General features: G+C 39.0%; 1 protein-coding gene and 2 long non-coding RNA genes across 4 annotated transcripts; 1 reads left to right on the top strand and 2 right to left on the bottom strand.

The window, feature by feature from the left end:
• Positions 1-210: 210 nt before the first annotated feature.
• LOC110054347 (diamine oxidase [copper-containing]-like) lies at positions 211-4,696 on the bottom strand. Its single transcript, XM_089280233.1, has one exon. The coding sequence runs from the start codon at positions 4,113-4,115 to the stop codon at positions 1,704-1,706; it is 2,412 nt and encodes an 803-aa protein (XP_089136359.1). The 5' UTR covers positions 4,116-4,696; the 3' UTR covers positions 211-1,703.
• A 2,575-nt stretch (positions 4,697-7,271) lies between these two features.
• Positions 7,272-12,501, bottom strand: LOC149097238 (uncharacterized). The gene is made up of 2 exons (XR_016204320.1): positions 11,931-12,501; positions 7,272-11,330 (listed from the first exon to the last, which is right to left on the bottom strand). It is a non-coding gene; the product is annotated as an uncharacterized LOC149097238 (long non-coding RNA).
• Positions 12,502-12,579: 78 nt separating this feature from the next.
• On the top strand, positions 12,580-14,659 carry LOC149097237 (uncharacterized). Of its 2 annotated transcripts, none has more exons than XR_016204322.1 (2): positions 12,580-12,704; positions 14,171-14,659. It is a non-coding gene; the product is annotated as an uncharacterized LOC149097237 (long non-coding RNA). The 2 variants fall into 2 exon arrangements; XR_016204321.1 differs by having other exon boundaries at positions 12,592-12,704; positions 14,092-14,659.
• The last annotated feature ends 3,423 nt before the right edge of the window (positions 14,660-18,082 follow it).

Below are 18,082 nucleotides of genomic sequence, written 5' to 3'. Positions count from 1 at the left end.
AGTGGGATTTCGGACCAGCCAGAAAAGATAGCCAAAAACGCCATTAACGGCATAAACGCCGCTTTCTAGTTTTGTGTTTTCTCCGGGAACTCTCGTGGGAATCGTGTTAATCGCGGGCCACTTAACAGCTTATCTATATTTTTAACCAGAGAAGATAGCCAAAAACGCTATAAACGCCACTTTTGAGTAAATTGAGATGTAGCCGGAATATTGAGTGACTGATCTGACTTTATTTATCCGTTCGCAATTTTCGCTTCGGTTAAATTGTTTTGAATTGTTATGGTCATTTATAGGCAAAGCCGATTACAAAGCACTCCTCAGTGCATACAAAGCTTTTATGGTCATCTATCCGAAGAACCATTTTATCATGAGAATTATATCTATATAGAATATTGTCAGTAGTGGCTTGTTTCTCTTTAGGTTACAAATTGAAATCTCGACCCGAGGAATAAACTCCGTCTCCATGCCATTCCTGGTTTTCCGGCGGGATCATTTGTGGTCCACATCAGGGATAATTTGCGGTGTTGTGAGCTCTTCGATAGACTTCATTGCATTTCTTGTTGTCGCCTCCAGAGTTTCCACTTTCGTGGTCACGAACATAACGCGTTCACTTTAGTGTCCACGGGCGAGAAAAAAAATTCGGGAGAAGGAAAGTCTCGTTCTGGGTCTCCGAGGAGAAGTAGCACCAAACGCCGTCAACGGTCGTCAATTCATCGTCGGTTTTGTACCAGTCTTTCGTAGCCAAAAATGATTAACCCGCAAGTTGCCTGAGCCATAGTCACTTTGTCGTTGCTTAACATACTTACACGGGCGCGACAAAATCACAAAGCTAACCTTTTTGACTGAAAATAGTACAAGAAACTCGGGGGTGGGGAGGGGAATCCTGGGGTGAAATGGGGGTGGTATGCTCGACGAAAAAATTGAATTAAATCCCTCAAGGAGACCAATCTGAGCATGCTCCAAACTTTGATTGAGCTCTGAACGATATCAATTTAACACAGATACACAGAGCTAAAAGACTTTCATCCAAATTTGTAGTGCGATAATTGCCGTTGTTAAAGGGAGGGTTTCACGGTTTGGCGCAAGTTTGTATTATTTATTCACCTGTGTACGCTCTTTGGCACAGTCCCAGTTTTTCATTGTTTATGAACCAATAGTAAGCAAGTTACCTAATTTCACATGCGAATAGCCGTAAAATCACCAACCGTAGAATAAATCGTACGGTTAAACACTAAATTCAACGGTCGATAGAGTCGGTAAAATCCACTGAAATCTTCTGAGAATTTTGGTCATCCGTCATTCTTCCACGACTAACTATAGCATGTTATTACTGAACTACATCTGAATGGGGTTTTTAAAGCGACAACATTGATAAGAAGCGAACAAAAGCATTTCCATTTAGAGACATACGCCGAACCGTGAAACCCTCTGAGCGTTATTTAATAAGTCAATGACATAGCAGATATAGTGATGCGCCCATCCAAGATTGATTGGTAAGTTTGCATTATAAGCGTCGAATCAATCAAAAGGCAGTGACCACAGACATTAAACAAACCAATTATCACAACTGATAAATAAAAATGTACACACCCACTCAGTCACTCACTGCCTGGCGTGTCCACTGGCACACAGGACGGCAAAAACAAAACAATGTACCCAGTCTGTAACTCAGCTCTGGAACGGGTTAAATTTGGTCAAATCCGTTAGATGTCGCCATAACGACCTGTGAAATTCATAGGCTTGCTTTCCTTGGCGCACGCAGGTCCCTCGAGAGTGTCAAATGTGTTAATGTCGGCGCCATTCTTGGTCGGCAAAATCAGCACTGCATCATGGGAAGCCATGGAAGGATCTTCGTCAAAGTAGTTGTACGGGCGCAGGAAAAAGCTGGCGGAGTTGGCAGCGGTGGCAGTGTTCGGGATGTCTTCGGAATGTGGTATGTGCATCATGCCTACTGTAACCCAGGCGACCAGGTCTTCATTCACGATGCTCTCGTTATCTGCTGTGAAATTTGCAAAGTCAACAACAGGGTCGTATAGGCTGTTTTGATTGTAGATAGATGAGCTTTTTTCTTCCTTTTCCTTGCGTTTAGTGACCGTCATTTGATTCAGTGACCAAGCAGCTCCTCTCACCAGCTCCCACTCTTTTGGATACATTTGCTTCATCATGTCCCGGATGTGTACACGGTATCCACGTTTGACGCCCATTGTATTCACATTTCCCTCGCTGAAGAAATTGAGGTACTTGGGATGGTCAAAATTGTTATGATAAATGGCTTCTTGCTCGGTTTTCTTCAAGCTGCAACTTACGACCTTCTGCACTCGTCTCTCTTTAGGAAACCAAGGATTTGTGATGTTTTCCACCTTGATGTCAACAGTTTCAAAAGAGTTCTTTCTTCCACCGATGTCCAAGTCTACTTTGTAGTTGATCAAGTGATCGTGAATGGTGCCGGCAACCCCAGCATGGATCTGGTTACCATAAGAAGCTTCATGGGATGTCCAAAGCGTAGCCTGCACATATCCACTCGTCGAAACCCTGACTTCCACGACTCCGTTTGGATAGAACAAATAATCGTAAATATAATCATAGTTATACGCTGTGGATGCTGAACGCAATACTAACGCACTTCCTGGCATTCCTCCGTAAAACTTGTAACCACCTTCAAAGTTGTTGTCAAAATGTCTGCGCAATGGAAGTGCAAGGTCGAGTTCAAACAAACACAGTGAGTTTTTAAACTTGGCGGGCTCACTGCCGGCAACAAAATGAACTGCGTCAAAGAATGAAGCTGTGCTGGGACAGTCGATACCTGGAACTAACTCAAACTTGCTGTATCCCATTCCCCACGCGGAATCCACATAGTCTGTCACCATTTGCATGGGACTCCACCCTGAGTAGAAAGCTGCCGCCTCCTGCAAACTGAGCTCGTACACGATTCTTTGCTTGTCGAATCTGATATCAAACAGCTGCACGCCGGTGGAACTGCGGGAACGGAAATCAAAACTCCACTTCATGTATTCCACGTGATGTCCACTGACTGTGTAGCGCTTGCCATCGGGCTCCACCAGCTGCGGTGGCCGCAATGGCTTTGGAGGCTGTGGCTTTCCACGGCGAAGATAGGACGAGTATAAAGGCATTTTATCTGAGGAGGATGGTGCAGGGAGGAACACTTTGTAAATAGAGCCGTTGTTGTAAGCGTGCATTAATTCCTCGATACTATCGAAAGACTGATTATAATAAAATACTTTGTCAACCTTCCACAGTGAAACATCGCTTCCTTGTTTATTAAGATATATCTCAAAACCGACAGGATGCACATAACTGCCCTGAAGTCGCCGAAGAAACCAGATCCATGTTTCTCGCAGACCAAAAACGCCCGGTGCGGATTCAGACCATTCCAGACAGCGGTCTGTACAGCCGCTGTATGTGTACCCATCGTAGCTTTCGTTCAAAAGGTCATAAGCTTGTTTTGTCGCGTTTATAATGATACTCTTCATGGCATCGTTATCTTTTCCACCCGGTGGCCGCGAATCAAATGGGATCGGATATTTCTGACCCGGGCCGGTCGTTTCAAGATGATTTGTTGGTTTTGCTACTGGACTCACCAGATATTCCCTCACCTCCGGCTTGATTTTCCCACCATAGTAAATGACAACTCGAGCCTTGCGTTCAGGCTTCGGGGCGTTGTTATTGTCGAGGAAATTGAGTGCTTCATCTTTGGGCGGTTGTTGCAACTCGATCAAATATATGTAGTTGTCGTTGATGGCCGCATCTTCATATCGTGTGACATTCAGAGACGATTGACTGAGGATGTAATCTCGTACAGCGATGATTTCATCCTTGGATAAGTCGTCGTATAGACCTGACGAGCGTGCTGGTGAAGATGTCAACTTTGTTGTCTCCGGGCAGAACTCTTCGACGCCCGCAGACGACGATCCATTTTCCAGTGGTTCAGTTTTATCTTTTGTTGCGACTACAATTAATGCGATGAGCAGAGCAAGGGACAGCAAAGCCAGTAGAACAACCAGGATTTTCAAAACGAGCTTGCTTTTGTCGTCTTGTTTCTCCATTGGGGATAGCATCAAGTTGTGCTTCGTTTCGACGTCTCGCGGTTGCGCCATTGCCGATTGATAGAACAGTGTGTAGTTTGAAAATGCTCTCTGTTCAATAGCTGTTATTGCCGTTATCAACGGCTTTGACCCTTTCGCCTCGTTTGCATGCCTTTTAAAACAAAAGAATATTTGACCGTGACGAGGACTTTATGCCGCGAGGTTTATAAAACAATTGTCATTACTGTGTCAGAAGACAATTATTGCATAACTTTTGCTTTAGACACTACGGTGGCCCACAACTGTCACGGCAAAACAAAAAGTCACGGCACTACAAACTTAACTCACGGCAAGATAATGTTATCTGACGGCAAAACAAAATTAACTCACGGCAGCACACCATTAATTCACGGCAAAACGAAATTAACTCACGACAGAACACCATTAATTCACGGCAAGACAAAGTTAACTCACGGCCAGGGGCGGGGGAGAACACTCTCCGAGGCCTGGCACTTTTTGTGTATCTGAATCATCCAACAAAAAATGACGTCACATCCGGTAAAAAAGAGCGCTGAGCGGCAAAATCAAATTTGAATATGGCATAATCGTTCTCTCAGTAAGTAAAATGGCAATATTTTGCAATCGGCTGGATATTTTTAACGTTTCATTTGGCCGCGATAAACAAAATTTTGTCTTCTTCCTCGTCATATCAGTTTGTTTGAAGGACAGGGTAATAATTTATTCAAAAACACGCTGTTTTGAAGGCGTGTTTTTTACGAAATGTCACCATTTCTTCCTCGCTGAATTCCACAGGAGTCATCGTTTGTGTGGAAATAATGAATTCTAGGTAAGTTATACTCAATTCAAATATCCTATTCCCTTAGGTAGACATCACACTAAGAAAAATGTACAATGACAGGTTTCTAGACATGGGGGAACCTTATTAACAGAAGCGCATTTTTTAAAATTTACTGTTGCCAAACACTCGAGAGTACTTGAGTGCTGTTAATCGTATCACTGCAAGAATAGACCCACGCACATAACGCGCTTTGCAGAACTTTCTTGCCTATCGACACTAACAGAAACTCATGTGTTTGCTCATGACTCAAACTGATGCCATAAAATATGTTACGATTGGTTGAGAACCTTAAACAAGATATGTTTTCCCTAAGCAATCCCTTAATTGATAAACGCTTCGTTACAGGCAGGCCGTGAACCCCTTAAAAAAAAGCAAGAAGATTAGTTTTAACAGCGATTGAGTAATTTGGACATGTCGTGGTTTTTTCTCATTTCTAATCAAATTTATTTTTCCGTTTCAAGTGTTAAACGTCAGCAACGCTAAGTTCCAATACCCCCCCCCCCCCACTGAGGTCAAGCATGCACCTTTAAGTTCTTCAAACCCTCTCATTTGCCCTGTTTGCAGACCAAGTTCCTTATCTATTAATCCCTGTCATATTGGCCACCCATTTTGAAAGGTTACTAAAAAATTGTGCATTATATTTCAGTGTGCTTTCCCTATGTAATCTTACATCAAGATATTTCAATCCCTAAGGGAATGAGAGAACACTAGCAATACTGGCAATTTTCAGTAATTCATCACTCTTTCAATATGCCATCTAAACAAATTGTTCAGAAACAGTAGAGAAATTTCATGCCCCTACATCTAGCCATAAAAGGAAGTCTGGGAACAGGCAATAGCAACAGTGACACTGCCAGGCTGGTGAATTTTACAAGCTAATGAACTCATGTCTAACAAAGATGAGTGATGATGAAGCATGGTGCAGTGAAACTGAAGAATCAGACTGTGAGTGACATTGATAGAGTCAGTGTCGTGAGAGTGATGCTAGTGTCTGTGAACTTGGACCAGATCAGCAAAGAAAAGGTTTCATACTAGAAATTGACAGAGAGCAACAAGTTTGTGCTAAATAACTGAAGAAGCTGGCTCAGACCAGTCTTGAAGCCAGTACTTGTCAAGAGTTCCTGACATGTGTATGTGGGAAGGCTCTCTGTAATGACCTATATGGGGAGGCTCAGCTCAAGATGAGTACCTTTTTCAGGCTTCAGGTATAAAATGATAGGGATTTCACAAGTTGAGGTGTATGAAAGGGTAGGAAAATCTGTTTTTTAGGGATTCCATTCTTCTGGTTCTAAAATGTTGTTGAAAAGCTCTCATTTACTTTCCTCAGCCAGAATGAAGAGATTCTATAATATTGTTTATTAACCTCTTTCCAAGGGAATAGAAAAGGGATGAAGTATTCTTAAATAGGTTTGTTAAAGGGATACATTTACCCTTTTGCAATGTAAGGTCGACAAAAGAGGTGCCATTTCTATCAAAATGGTACAAATGTATACAAAAGGGTAAGGGGTAATGGACCTTGAGATAAGGCCTTTCCATTTAAAACTTTGCAGAATACCCCCCCCCCCCCCACCTTGTGTAGCAAAGATGTTCAAATTATTGTTTTGTGAAAAAAGGCAACTATTAAAAAACAAACCAGTGCCAAGAGATTAAGTGATTGTCAATGCAAGTTTCCATTTGTATTTTGAATTAAAATGGGTATAACATTATCCTCAAGTATACTTTGCAGCTTCACAGAGAGGCCCAAACTAATAATGAAAACATATGTTTTAACACTTAAAATTCTATTTTTGCCCCTTCCCTTGTACCTTGTGATCTTTGTAGGAAAATTCTGAAAAGGTCCCACCCCCCCACCCCCCCCCCCCAAAAAAAATTCAAATTTTATATACAAATCACTTTTTTATCTTGAAAATGGTCTCAGAGATGGCAAAACATTTTTATGGCTAGCTAAACTACTTATTAGGAAAATAAAAATGTTCAAGGAAAAAATGAAGAGGAAGAAACAACAACAAATTAACTTTTTTTTTTCAGAAGAGCTACTACTTGTATATTTTTTTACTTACATGTAGGTCAACATAATTTGTTTTCACAATTTACCACAAAAGAAAACACCACAGAAAGGAGAATTACAGTTGTGGCATCTGAGCTACATTTTTAAATGGAAACATTTCCCATAAAAAATTCCAAAATATATTCTTACCAATACAACAACATACCAAATATATTTTGCAGAGAAGTTTACTTAATTAATAAAATTGATGTAGTGAAATTTTCTATTCAATTTTTGTACACCTGATCTTACAGAGTGCAACCTTTGGTTTAATTGGTTCACTTTACTGTTAAGGAATAATGTTAAATAAATCACACCAGAGTGGCTTTGTATCTTTATTATAATTCTCATTATCAGTAGAGAAATCACACTTGTACACTGGTCCACTGATACTCTTACGTGTATGTTAAACATGGGAAAGCAGGTTGCATCATCTAAATCATAGCATTGTATGCCTGTGTAACTCAGGGGTGTATATGCCAGGAAGTAACCACCTAAGAAAAGACAAACATAAATTATGTCATTGTTTCAATGACTCACCGTAAGTGGGTATTTGCTCATTTACCACCTTAATAAACAAGATATATTAAAGCATAATTTTTACTTCCGCTTTGAACTTTTCAAACCTACAGTTTGTTTTCACTTTCAGAGAGGTTCTTACATTCACAAGCACACCATCCACCCCCTCAGTCCCAATTCCTACCCTCCCATAGCCAGGATCCCATTTCAACCCTCCAACATTTCCATAATCACATTAAATCAGTAATTTTTTTTCTAATTTTGGTCTGACTTAGATTCATCTCCACCCAGCCACGAAAGCAATGGTGGCAGATCTCCGTATATTTGTTGGTCTAGTTTACTATTGCTCTTAGATTTCCACCTCCATTTTGACAGAATTAAATTCGATTAAAAAATAAACTACAGTAGTTTAATCAAATTAATGCAGAGGCAAACATTGAACCAGAAAATTACTATAATTTTGGTATGAACGGTACCAAAGTATAACTTACATAATTAATATCACACCTTTTCTATTGTAATTTAAGACAGTGCAGCTGCTAATAGATTGACCACAAAAACCTAAAAACATGACTTTAGAAACACAGGTAAGTGAGAATATTGCCAGTTTTGCTTTTGCTACCAACCACTCTGCTTTAAAAAAAATACATGGAAGATAATGACAAAGCAATAACAAAACCAACCAACCAACCTCTGGCAATTCAATAAACACACCAAATTCCCCTCCAAAATTCTCTTCAACACCTTACAGTACATGTAAATGTCAGCAGCATAAATTCAACTCAATGACTTGGCATGCTACTATCATCAAATTTTTACCCCTTGATTCAGAATTTTTAGGAGTATCAAATAGAATTCCACTATAGATTACAAAAAGCACTGTTTACCTTTGCAAATATCTGCATTAGTTCTGGAGATATTTAAGTTTAAAATGTGTAAAATATATGCAAATGAGAGGACTGATGATTTCATACACCAAACCCAATATTACATCAAGTGCAGACCATATATACAGCAGAGATCATTGAAACTTGGTAGCCTTATAGTTCTACAGGCAACACACTAATATGGCTATAAAAAATATGTTCCCAATTGGCAACTCAATCTTTTCCAGTCCCCTCTAACCCAATTTCAATAATGCAGTGATTTTCAGCTTGAAAAACATTAATCAAGGCCATGACTTCGACCTTACTATTTAATAGGCTTGCTGGATCATGCAGATGAAGCACCATTGGCAAATATCAAAATGGAACTCCAAAGGTGGCCAGAAAAGCCTAGAATATCAGGGAAGGTCTGAAATGCAGTCTGTTGCCATGGTAACATAACTGTTAAGCTCATATTATGTAGCACATCTGCAAATTGCATCGTAATAGCACTGTCCCCACTGGAGCCCATGGTTCAGTAGCTTACTTGGACAATAAATTTCATAACTTTCCTAGGGGACTGGATGATATAAATGGTCTGTGGGAGACTCCCAGAATACTTGCAAGAATGTATGACTATCTCTTTACAGGTATTTATTAATAAATAAATAAATAAATAAATAGACACTAACACTACTAACATGATTGAGTTTGGAAAAAATATATATATTTTTAGTTTATGATATTTTGAAAAATTCCCCTCTCCCATCTAACATGCTGATCTTCTTTAATTTGGTACTTGAAATTGATAACAAGGATACTACACCTTAGCAACTCATTGGCCAGGATATGTTGCACAGTCTTCACATCAGATAATGGGTCTGTACATATTATTTACGTATTTATTAAACAGAGATCTCCCCATCCCATCCCTATGGAAATTCCAATTTTGATTAATACTTTTCTTTAAAAAGTTTGGCTTTTGAGACCCTCCCCATCCTTGGAATTTCCAATAATCTCCTTGGGGTGGGTATGGACATTTTCTAGAACCACACAATAAAAGAAAGAAAGAAACTTTAAGATAAACTGTTAAAGTATAAGTCAGTGTGACATATATACATTGATTAACTTATAAAGACATGATTGATCATTGCAACTATACAAAACTTAAGCAAAGGTGAAATTATAGCCTGAAAAAAAAAATAAGTGTGAACTGGATTCCAACCCATGACCTCTGTGATACCGGTGCGATAACTTAATTAAAGTTCTATGCTACAACATACCAAACTGCTAATTTATTATGAAGTGACACAGCCAAAGGAGAGTTGTCAAGATATCAACTTTTTTTGTGAATTCTAAAAGATCAATACAAGTCTTCTAAATTTAAGATTATTATACCCAACAAAAGACATACAGTAGGGCACTGCACTGTGTGCTCTCTCTACACACTCTTCCAGGCAGGATAGTAATACATATACACATATATTTTTTTTTTTGGAATATACTGTTACTGCATGGTCATACAAGAGGTACTAGTTGCTGCTGAGTAGTCTTAAAATAAGTGTGAACTAAGTGTGATAAAATATAACGTATATTAAATCTGCACCAGTTCAGTACAACTTAATACTAAATTTTAATCAGCTGCAAAAAAAAATTATTGTTAGCAACTGACATTACATGTACTTTGTGAAGGCTTCTGGAGGGGTTATACTTTTATAAAGTACCCGGCAGCAAGTACTATTTTGATTTAATAAAGCGAGACTGTCGTAACTGCTAAGAAAATGTGTTTGGTACATCCCAGAAAAATTGGGTGGGGGTCAGTGCCGCCCTCTTCACAAAAGTTAAACCCTTAACCTATTTATGACCATAATCTGCGATTTTCCCTACCCCATTTATGACAGTTGCGACTGCTACAGTGGCCCTAAACATAAGTTTTGAAGGACTTTTGTTGATGGTCTTATCGATAATGATGAAAATTGAGGTAGCTTATTCTAAAAAACATACCAAATTAAAGATAAGAGGGCAAAAGCCTTACCCTAGAGTATTTATGACCAAAACAGCTGAATAACCATACCCTTTGGGGCTGCACATAGCTATATATAGCACATAGAGGAGAGTTCCCCCCTCCCCCTCCCGCTGGAGCAGGAATCAAAATATTATTGCCTTGATGACATAATAAAGATAAAATCTCAAAATAATCAAGAGTTACATGTATGCATGGGACTTCACTATCAAAATAATGCCTGTTGCTTACTGTACATGTAAATTGTTCAGTTCCAGAAAATATCCATACTACCCCCACAGAAGGGATTGGAATTTCCTGGGGGGTGGAGGGTTCTATAAGACCAAAAAATTTAAAGAAATGTATGAAGCTCAATCGGAATTTCCAGAGGGGTGTGGGGAGGGAGACTCAGAAAAGTTCCCTTCCGTGGGGGAGGTATGGATATTTTCTGGAACTACACATTGCATAAATTACTCCTACAATGTGCCAGAATTCTGTTAATCTGGTCAGCAAAAGGCCACAAAAATCTGACTGTATAATTAATAAATAAGAAAATGACCGACTGGGCTTTTGTTTGAGCCAGAATAGAGTGGCCATAATAACGAGGTGGCTGTAAGGTGAGGTAAATTCCACAGTAGTGATAAAGATGACACTCTCAAACACCAGTACCCATAAAGATTTTGGACAGTACATTTCGCATAATCAGTTGGAAGAGGAAGAGGGAAAATGGAAATAAAATAGAATGGCTCTTGTGTGCCAGAGACAACCCTTTCCCCAAGTTACCCTGGCAGAGCTAACTTTTCACTTATTTCTTTGCAAAATTCAACCAACTGTTTACACGAGGATCATGAACCAGACTTAGGGATGAGACAATTCAGGTGAGCAAGTTGACTTGCCTTGGCAGGTAAAGTAACCAACAACTTTTCTTTGAGTATACGTAACCACTTTGGCTCGCCTGAATGGAACAACTCTCAGTATGGTGAGTGTCACGTAATGCCTAGATTTAAGATTTAAAGCAGCAATTTGTATCAAAGAAGAGAAAATTAACTCAGCAAAAACCACTGTGATCAAATGACTGAGGGAAACTTAAACAAAGAGGGATAGTTGCACATTTGATTATTTAATAAGAGTTACGAATAATCATGCAGGGTCAACTTTTACTTGGCCTACAGGGGCTACATTTTCACCTACAAACACTTGATAAAGTTGCCTCAGAGAGAGGGTTATCTCGGGTACCCGTGACCATATAAATGGGACCTGTGTTGCCTCAAAGAACACCCCCAGGATTTTCAAAGGGTAAGGTCCTTAAACAGGACCTTAACTTAGGGCAGCTTCAATGGCAGATTCCCCCTGATGGCTTGGATTTGAATAATTGATTTAATTACTTTTAAAGAGGAATAGAACTTAAAAATCTCGCTCGAATTTCGATCCAGCGAGACATAAGCTTCCATGCCGTGAATCAAGTTTTTACTCGGCGTTTTAAAAGCACTCACCAAAGAGAAGGAGACTGATGACCCCAAAGTACCAATATATATGTATTGTATCCTACTGAAAACAACAATCTTCAACGAGAGATGTGGGAATGTGGGATACTGACCTTCAGCATGCGATCCAGCTTGTCTCTTCTACCAAACACGTGAGCCAAGAGCAACAAAAGCTCTGGTGACAGCGACTTTCGGAGCTAAACGGCTTCTGTTAATTATGTTCCCGTAGTACACAGTGCAAACTATGGCCAGCAATACTTCATCCATGTTGTTGTTTACATTATAGGCTATTGCACTTATTGTTATCACTAAATCACGAACAACAAGAACCAAAAGTCGGAACAATACCAGTTTTGAAAATGTGTAAAATTCGCCCGGCGATGACGGAAGGCTCTCCGTTATTTTGCTTCAAAACAATAATAAACTTTTCTCTCTTCCCGAAATTTTTGCTTAAAAAGTCGAAGTAATGTGTCTGCAACATCTTTCCATCCTCAATATAAAATGAAACGAAACTGATGCTTTACAAATAGAGGGAAATCGTGAGTAATCGAAACGCCATTTTTTCGCTTTGTGAAACGAGCCGCGAAGGACACCGCGGATATACGTTTTCTGGGGCGCGATACAGTATTTTGCTGGTCAGCGGTACACCCTAACAAAACTACAAAATGCCTGCAACAGGAGGGAGAGGTGAACACGTCAGATTTGGCTGACCCTATGATCATGGCCATTATGACGTCACGGCGAAAGAAGCGCGCAAATGCACAAAATTTTCGAAAATGGCCTCTCGCTGATACAACTTTTTGAGGCAGATTTCTCCGATCATTCCAGATTCAAATGGTACTGTATTTGGATCTCAAGGAGTAACTATCATTTTTCTTTCTTGTGAGGTAAGTATATTTTAATTATAACCGAAAAATCTCGCATAAAGTGCATTTAAAGTGTTACAGTCATCGCTCTGCGGTGGAAATATGTGGGACAAAATTTTGACTGTTCGCCCTGTAAAATTGCGTTTTTTTACGTGATCGGTAGCCTAAAGAAACGTGTAACTTGGTCACAGAATAGTTTATATGTATAGGAAAACATTGTAATTGAAGATGATTTTGAAGAATGAGCAGTAAAAATGATCAGTCCATTTGAGTATGAAATATCTGCGATCTCGAGCTCGGAGTGTTCTTTCAGAAAACTAAAACCTTTCCACATTTTCTGCAACAGGCCTAGCAAACAGAAATATTATCCACAATGACGGAAATGAGAATTTTCACAAACAAGAACCTAAGTTTAATTATTTAAATAAGACTTAAAGTCTACCTACTGCACAACGGTGGTTAAAATGCAGACAGAGGATAAAAATGAAGACTGCAGACTTTTTTAGAATATTGTATTCCCATTTCCTTTATAGAGAGTTTAGTTCTCCTGTTAGCCTGAAGTATACGGCTCAGATTAGCCAGTGTATGGTTAGCTCGATCTCTCTATAAATGAAAATGGGAATATGATATTCTTAAAAAGCCTGCAGTCTACATTTTACCCATGGTTTGCAGTCTAGTCTTGTAAGACTTTTCTTTAAATATAATGCCATACAAGGCCCTCTCTCCTCTGCATAGGCCTATCTTGTGTTGCTTTGACCTTAGGCTGGTAGTTCATAGTATATTCAATTTCCCATTGGGAGCCTTTACAGAGGAGAGAGTACAAGGCCCCATTTATATGGTCTTGGGTACTGGAGACAACACTATGAGATCCTTCTGAGGCAACTTTATCAAGTGTTTATGTGAAATGAAGTTGTCCCTCCAGGATTACTTAAGCCTTTTTTCATATTCTAATGCTCAGTTATCCTTCTTCCTTTGGCTTCCTTTCAGTCATTTGATCACTGTGGGGTTTTGTGAGTTAATTTTGATTTCTTCATACCATGAGTTGCCCCAGGTAGGCCAGTATTTTGATGAAAAAAGGTTATGAGGCCTACCAGTGTTACCCTGGTTATGTTGCTAAGGGTGACTTGTGTTTCGCTTTCTCAACAAAATGGTGTGAAAGTTAGCTCATCTAGGGTCACTGGGGGGAGGGCTTTCTTTGTTACCTATGACCAAATAAGGGGCCTCACTGTCAGCTGTGATCATGTATGCTTATATAACAAAACTTGAGTTCCAAACTCTGGTCACCTTGAGTTCCTGTTGCTGATCTTATGATGTTTACAAAATTGGCACAACTGGATCAACAATTTAGGAATTTGAAGTTTGATTTATTTTAATTCTTAAACAATATTGTAACTTTTGTTTATGTCAGGATCCAAAAATGCTTTATGCAGAGTGTTTGTTGTAGTTTGTTTGACATGCTTCAGAAATTTTATTTTTCCTTTGTGCAGGTGAGGGTGCTGAAAAAAAATTCTTTATGTGAAAATCTGAAGACCTCAATTCAATACATTGATACTGGAAATGAGCTATATAATGTTTTATAAATTATGATATTAGTTCCATGTACATTACCGCATTGTATCTGCTTGGACGGGACTTAAAAGGTGGATGGATTTGAATCATTTAATTGTGAGAATTAGTTTTTTTAATGGTAAATACATATTGAGTTCCTGGTGCTAGATCTCATTAGGAAATTTATCTTTTAGTTTACATTTTGTGTTGAAAAGAGTTAGGGGTGAAATAAAAACCAAAGAGGGAAGGGAGGTCACGTCAACATTTACTCCAATTTTCAACTGGTGAATATTAAGAGGAGTCTTATTTGATCGTAGGTTACCATCCTCCACTACCTTTGCAAGACCATCCAAGCAGGCCCGTTTTCTGACCATGTAAAGCTGTCTATTTATTGTCAATGTACTGTCAATTAAACATTTAAAACCCAATCTTGCGTGTTTTTTTTGTTATTTGCTGAAAATGTGCGCTTATCATTCTCTTGAGGCCAATAATAAACTCATCAATGCAAAAAGCAACAGGGAACCTGGGATGGCTGGCGCTGGGGAGAAATCAGACTTTGGGTTCATGTTTACAAGTACAACCTCTGTGACACTGTTCTCTAGAATATTTCTTTGTAGGTCAGTTTAAACTTAATGTAAAATAATTGTTAAAGCTATCTTTATTTACATAAGATTTATGATGAAAATTAAAAGCATAACGTATAAAGAAAATAACTGATTATCATTTCAAACTTAGAGGCAGTAAAGCTATTACAGTTTCTCAAGACAGATACTATTAGAAAACAAGGAGTTTGGTTATAATAAGAGATCACCAGATATTGATCTTTCCAGCTTTGTCTTAACCTTCCTTACTGAACTCTTTGGTTTGACAATAAGTCATTTTAGCGTTACAAGTTTCTCCTGGATAAGGTAACTCTTATTGCCAATGGCTTAGCATAGGAAGTGTCCCTGTTCATATTTTCTTTCCTCTTTAATTCACTTGCTACTGGGAACTAGATTCTGTATTTTTTAGTTCTTTCCATATAACATCCTATGAGTTTTATTTTACAGCCTATACAAGTTTAATTGAACTCACTGTGATATTAAAAAAAAATTAGAACCCAAAGCACCAGTTTAGGATACCTTTCTTGTCAGAGGTGCGAGACAAGAAATAGCTTTGCTTTGCATGCGGACGCCCGAGGAAACAGATCCTGTTCCGATCTCATATTTGACGAACATTTTGACATGAAATAAAGCACCTTTCTGCCAAGAGGTCTCATCCATGTTATTCTGAATATCATCCGTTTCATCTAGGTCTCCCGTACAGTGATGTTATATCATTTTACCACCTTAAAATATCCACACGTCTGCTCGGCTTGCGTCAGTTGGTTGGCCTCGCTGAAGGAAATGTTATCGTTGACAGTTTTGCGGATAATTTAGCGCAGAAAAATAATTCCTTGGTACATTATTTACTTTAATTTCCAACCCAGCATATGACTTGATAGTTCAAATGTCTTTGTAACGGAGCATTTTCCATCAAATACTTTCTCATATTTCGAGGGTTTCGAGTATTGATCAGCAGGTCCTCCACGCTATCGTCTACAAAATAATGGGTTTAAACCCACTGATCATTTTTATGCATATGTTAAATGATTCGTTTTTATCACCATTCAAACGTTTTAAACCATATCAAGATCATATTTTTGTGTTCGTGTTGTTCATCCTTGGGTTCTCCAGATATCGCCCAGGAAACGGGCGTGAAGCTTCACTTTTCAATCGCGTTTTCAATTGAGCGATCTCCAAATTTTGCGTGTTTTTGGGCCTTCCGACATCTAATTTTTGAAAACCAGGGTATTTTTGGACACAACATTAATAGGTTCTCTTATTCCTGTGATCTGTTGATCGCTTTCTTTAAAATTCTTTGAGCGATCATCGGATGAATAACTTTTTTCGTGTCATTATTTTAGCGGCCATTGAAACTTCACGGGCCGGTTTCCGAGTGACGTCATAATGGCCAAGATCATCGGGCGCGCAATCGCATCGCTACGCAAGCAAAGTTGACCTCTCCCTCCTGGCCTGCAACTTTTACATTGTCTTCGCAGCGAGTCTTATCGACAGTCAAAAAGATACAAAACTTAGAGCGCACACTGTAAACTTAGCTTTTAAACTTCGCTCATTTGTTGGATAGTTCTCAGTTAATATTATATATTGTGCCAAAGCCAAACTGAACTTGTACACGGTGTGAAATTGTTGTTGTTTCGTGAGAGTTCATGCTCGTAAGCGGCGAGCCAGTGGCAATTTACGTTACGATGTGCGCTAAGGCTAAAACTAGGCAGCTTTTGTGTTACTGTAACGATGTTCTGAGGAAATCAACTTCTCAAGTTTGTTGAATTGATGGGCTTGAACCGTATGAATCGGTATGTCAACGGCATTTCGATCAAAATCGTCGGGAAGACATGCTCGTGTTCGTCCTCTTGTTCGATTGGGGGCACTCACGTAAGTAATCACGGTCATCCTGTCCTCACTCGGCATCACCGAATTATAGACCAAGTTGGCCGAAATCGAAGCAGTGCTTCGTATAAATCTTGGACACGTTGGCGTAACAAGTGTAGGACTGAGTCCCCAAAAGGGTTCAAAATCTGGCCTCAACTCGAGGAAGAATTCACCGAGGTATGTTTTCTCATAAAATATCCAATTTTTGAGTTATTTTTTTGTAAAAAAAATACCTCTTAGTCGGCGCGTCGGGTATGTTATGGACGGGTCAATGGGTGAGTGAGTGAGTGAGTGAGTGAGTGAGCGAGAGATGTATGTATGTCACACCAATCAGATTGGATCTACTATAAACAGCCAATCAAATTTCTTGTTGTAAAGGTAAATGGTATGTGAGAAGATTTGATCCCGATAGAGTTCAGAACGGCCATATTTATTCTTCTATAAAAGAGGAGAAAGCATTCATATATTGGGTGTACTTCGACATTTTCTGTGGGTTAGGCTGAGGATTTTAGTTAAATGAACGAGATGAGCCTTGAGGTTTGAAACAGTTCGTGAGTTAGTAGTATGCAAATGCAACAAGATATTTTTATTTTTAGTTACAAAGGTAACTTGATACTTTTGTTTTTCACAAGGAGTAAATTCAATTAGAGGTCACGAATCGTCGCGTCTAGTTCTTAGGACATGTTTTAGAGGGGACAAGACTTTAGATTTGAAACAGTTCTAACGTTTACAATAGTAAGTGCGGGTAACGATTGTTTTGTTCTTGTTGCATGCAAATATAACGAGATATTTTTGTTTTTTAGTCACAAAGTGTAATTTGACACTCTTGTTTTTCACAAGGGAGTAAATTCAATTAGAGCGGACGAATCGTCACCACTCTTTCCCACGAGATGTTTGCTATCTTTAGTAAGAAATGGTAACTTAACACTTTTGTTTTTTATATGGGAGTAAATTCAATTAGAGCTGACAAGTCATCGGCTATTGTTTCCAGGATATTAATCAAAAAAGAAGCTTTCATTTCTGGACGGTTTTTACGTCTCTGCAGTAGCAGTTTAATAGTTTTATTTCATGAAATTCACTTCAGTCCGATATTTTTAAAGGTAAAAAGTATGAAAACTGTTCAAATGTTCTTTGAAGACTGCGTGGCACCAAGTTAAAGTGCAATTTAATTAAATCAGACTTTCAACGTGTCAGAGGTTTCTTTCTCTTTCTTTCTATTTTGGGTGAAGTTGTGTTGTGTTGTGTTGTGAAAAAGGTAAACTTACGACTCGTATAAAATGCGAAAAAGTCTCTCAATTAACTTGAGTATTTTTGAGCAAAAATTCCTCTTGGGGGTTGTAAGGGTTATGTGATCGGTGAGTGAGGGAGTTATGCATGTGC

The sequence above is a fragment of the Orbicella faveolata genome, unplaced genomic scaffold (genome assembly GCF_042242905.1).
Source record: "Orbicella faveolata isolate gen_17 unplaced genomic scaffold, um_ofav_v1 contig_47, whole genome shotgun sequence".
Classification (NCBI taxonomy): Eukaryota; Metazoa; Cnidaria; class Anthozoa; order Scleractinia; family Merulinidae; genus Orbicella; species Orbicella faveolata.
Note: the sequence above shows the minus strand (reverse complement) of the source record. Positions and strands in the feature narration are given on the sequence as shown.

What these genes read in the sequence shown, in the direction of transcription:
- LOC110054347 (XM_089280233.1), bottom strand. Translation starts at nt 4,115, where the DNA reads ATGGCGCAACCGCGAGACGTCGAAACGAAGCACAACTTGATGCTATCC.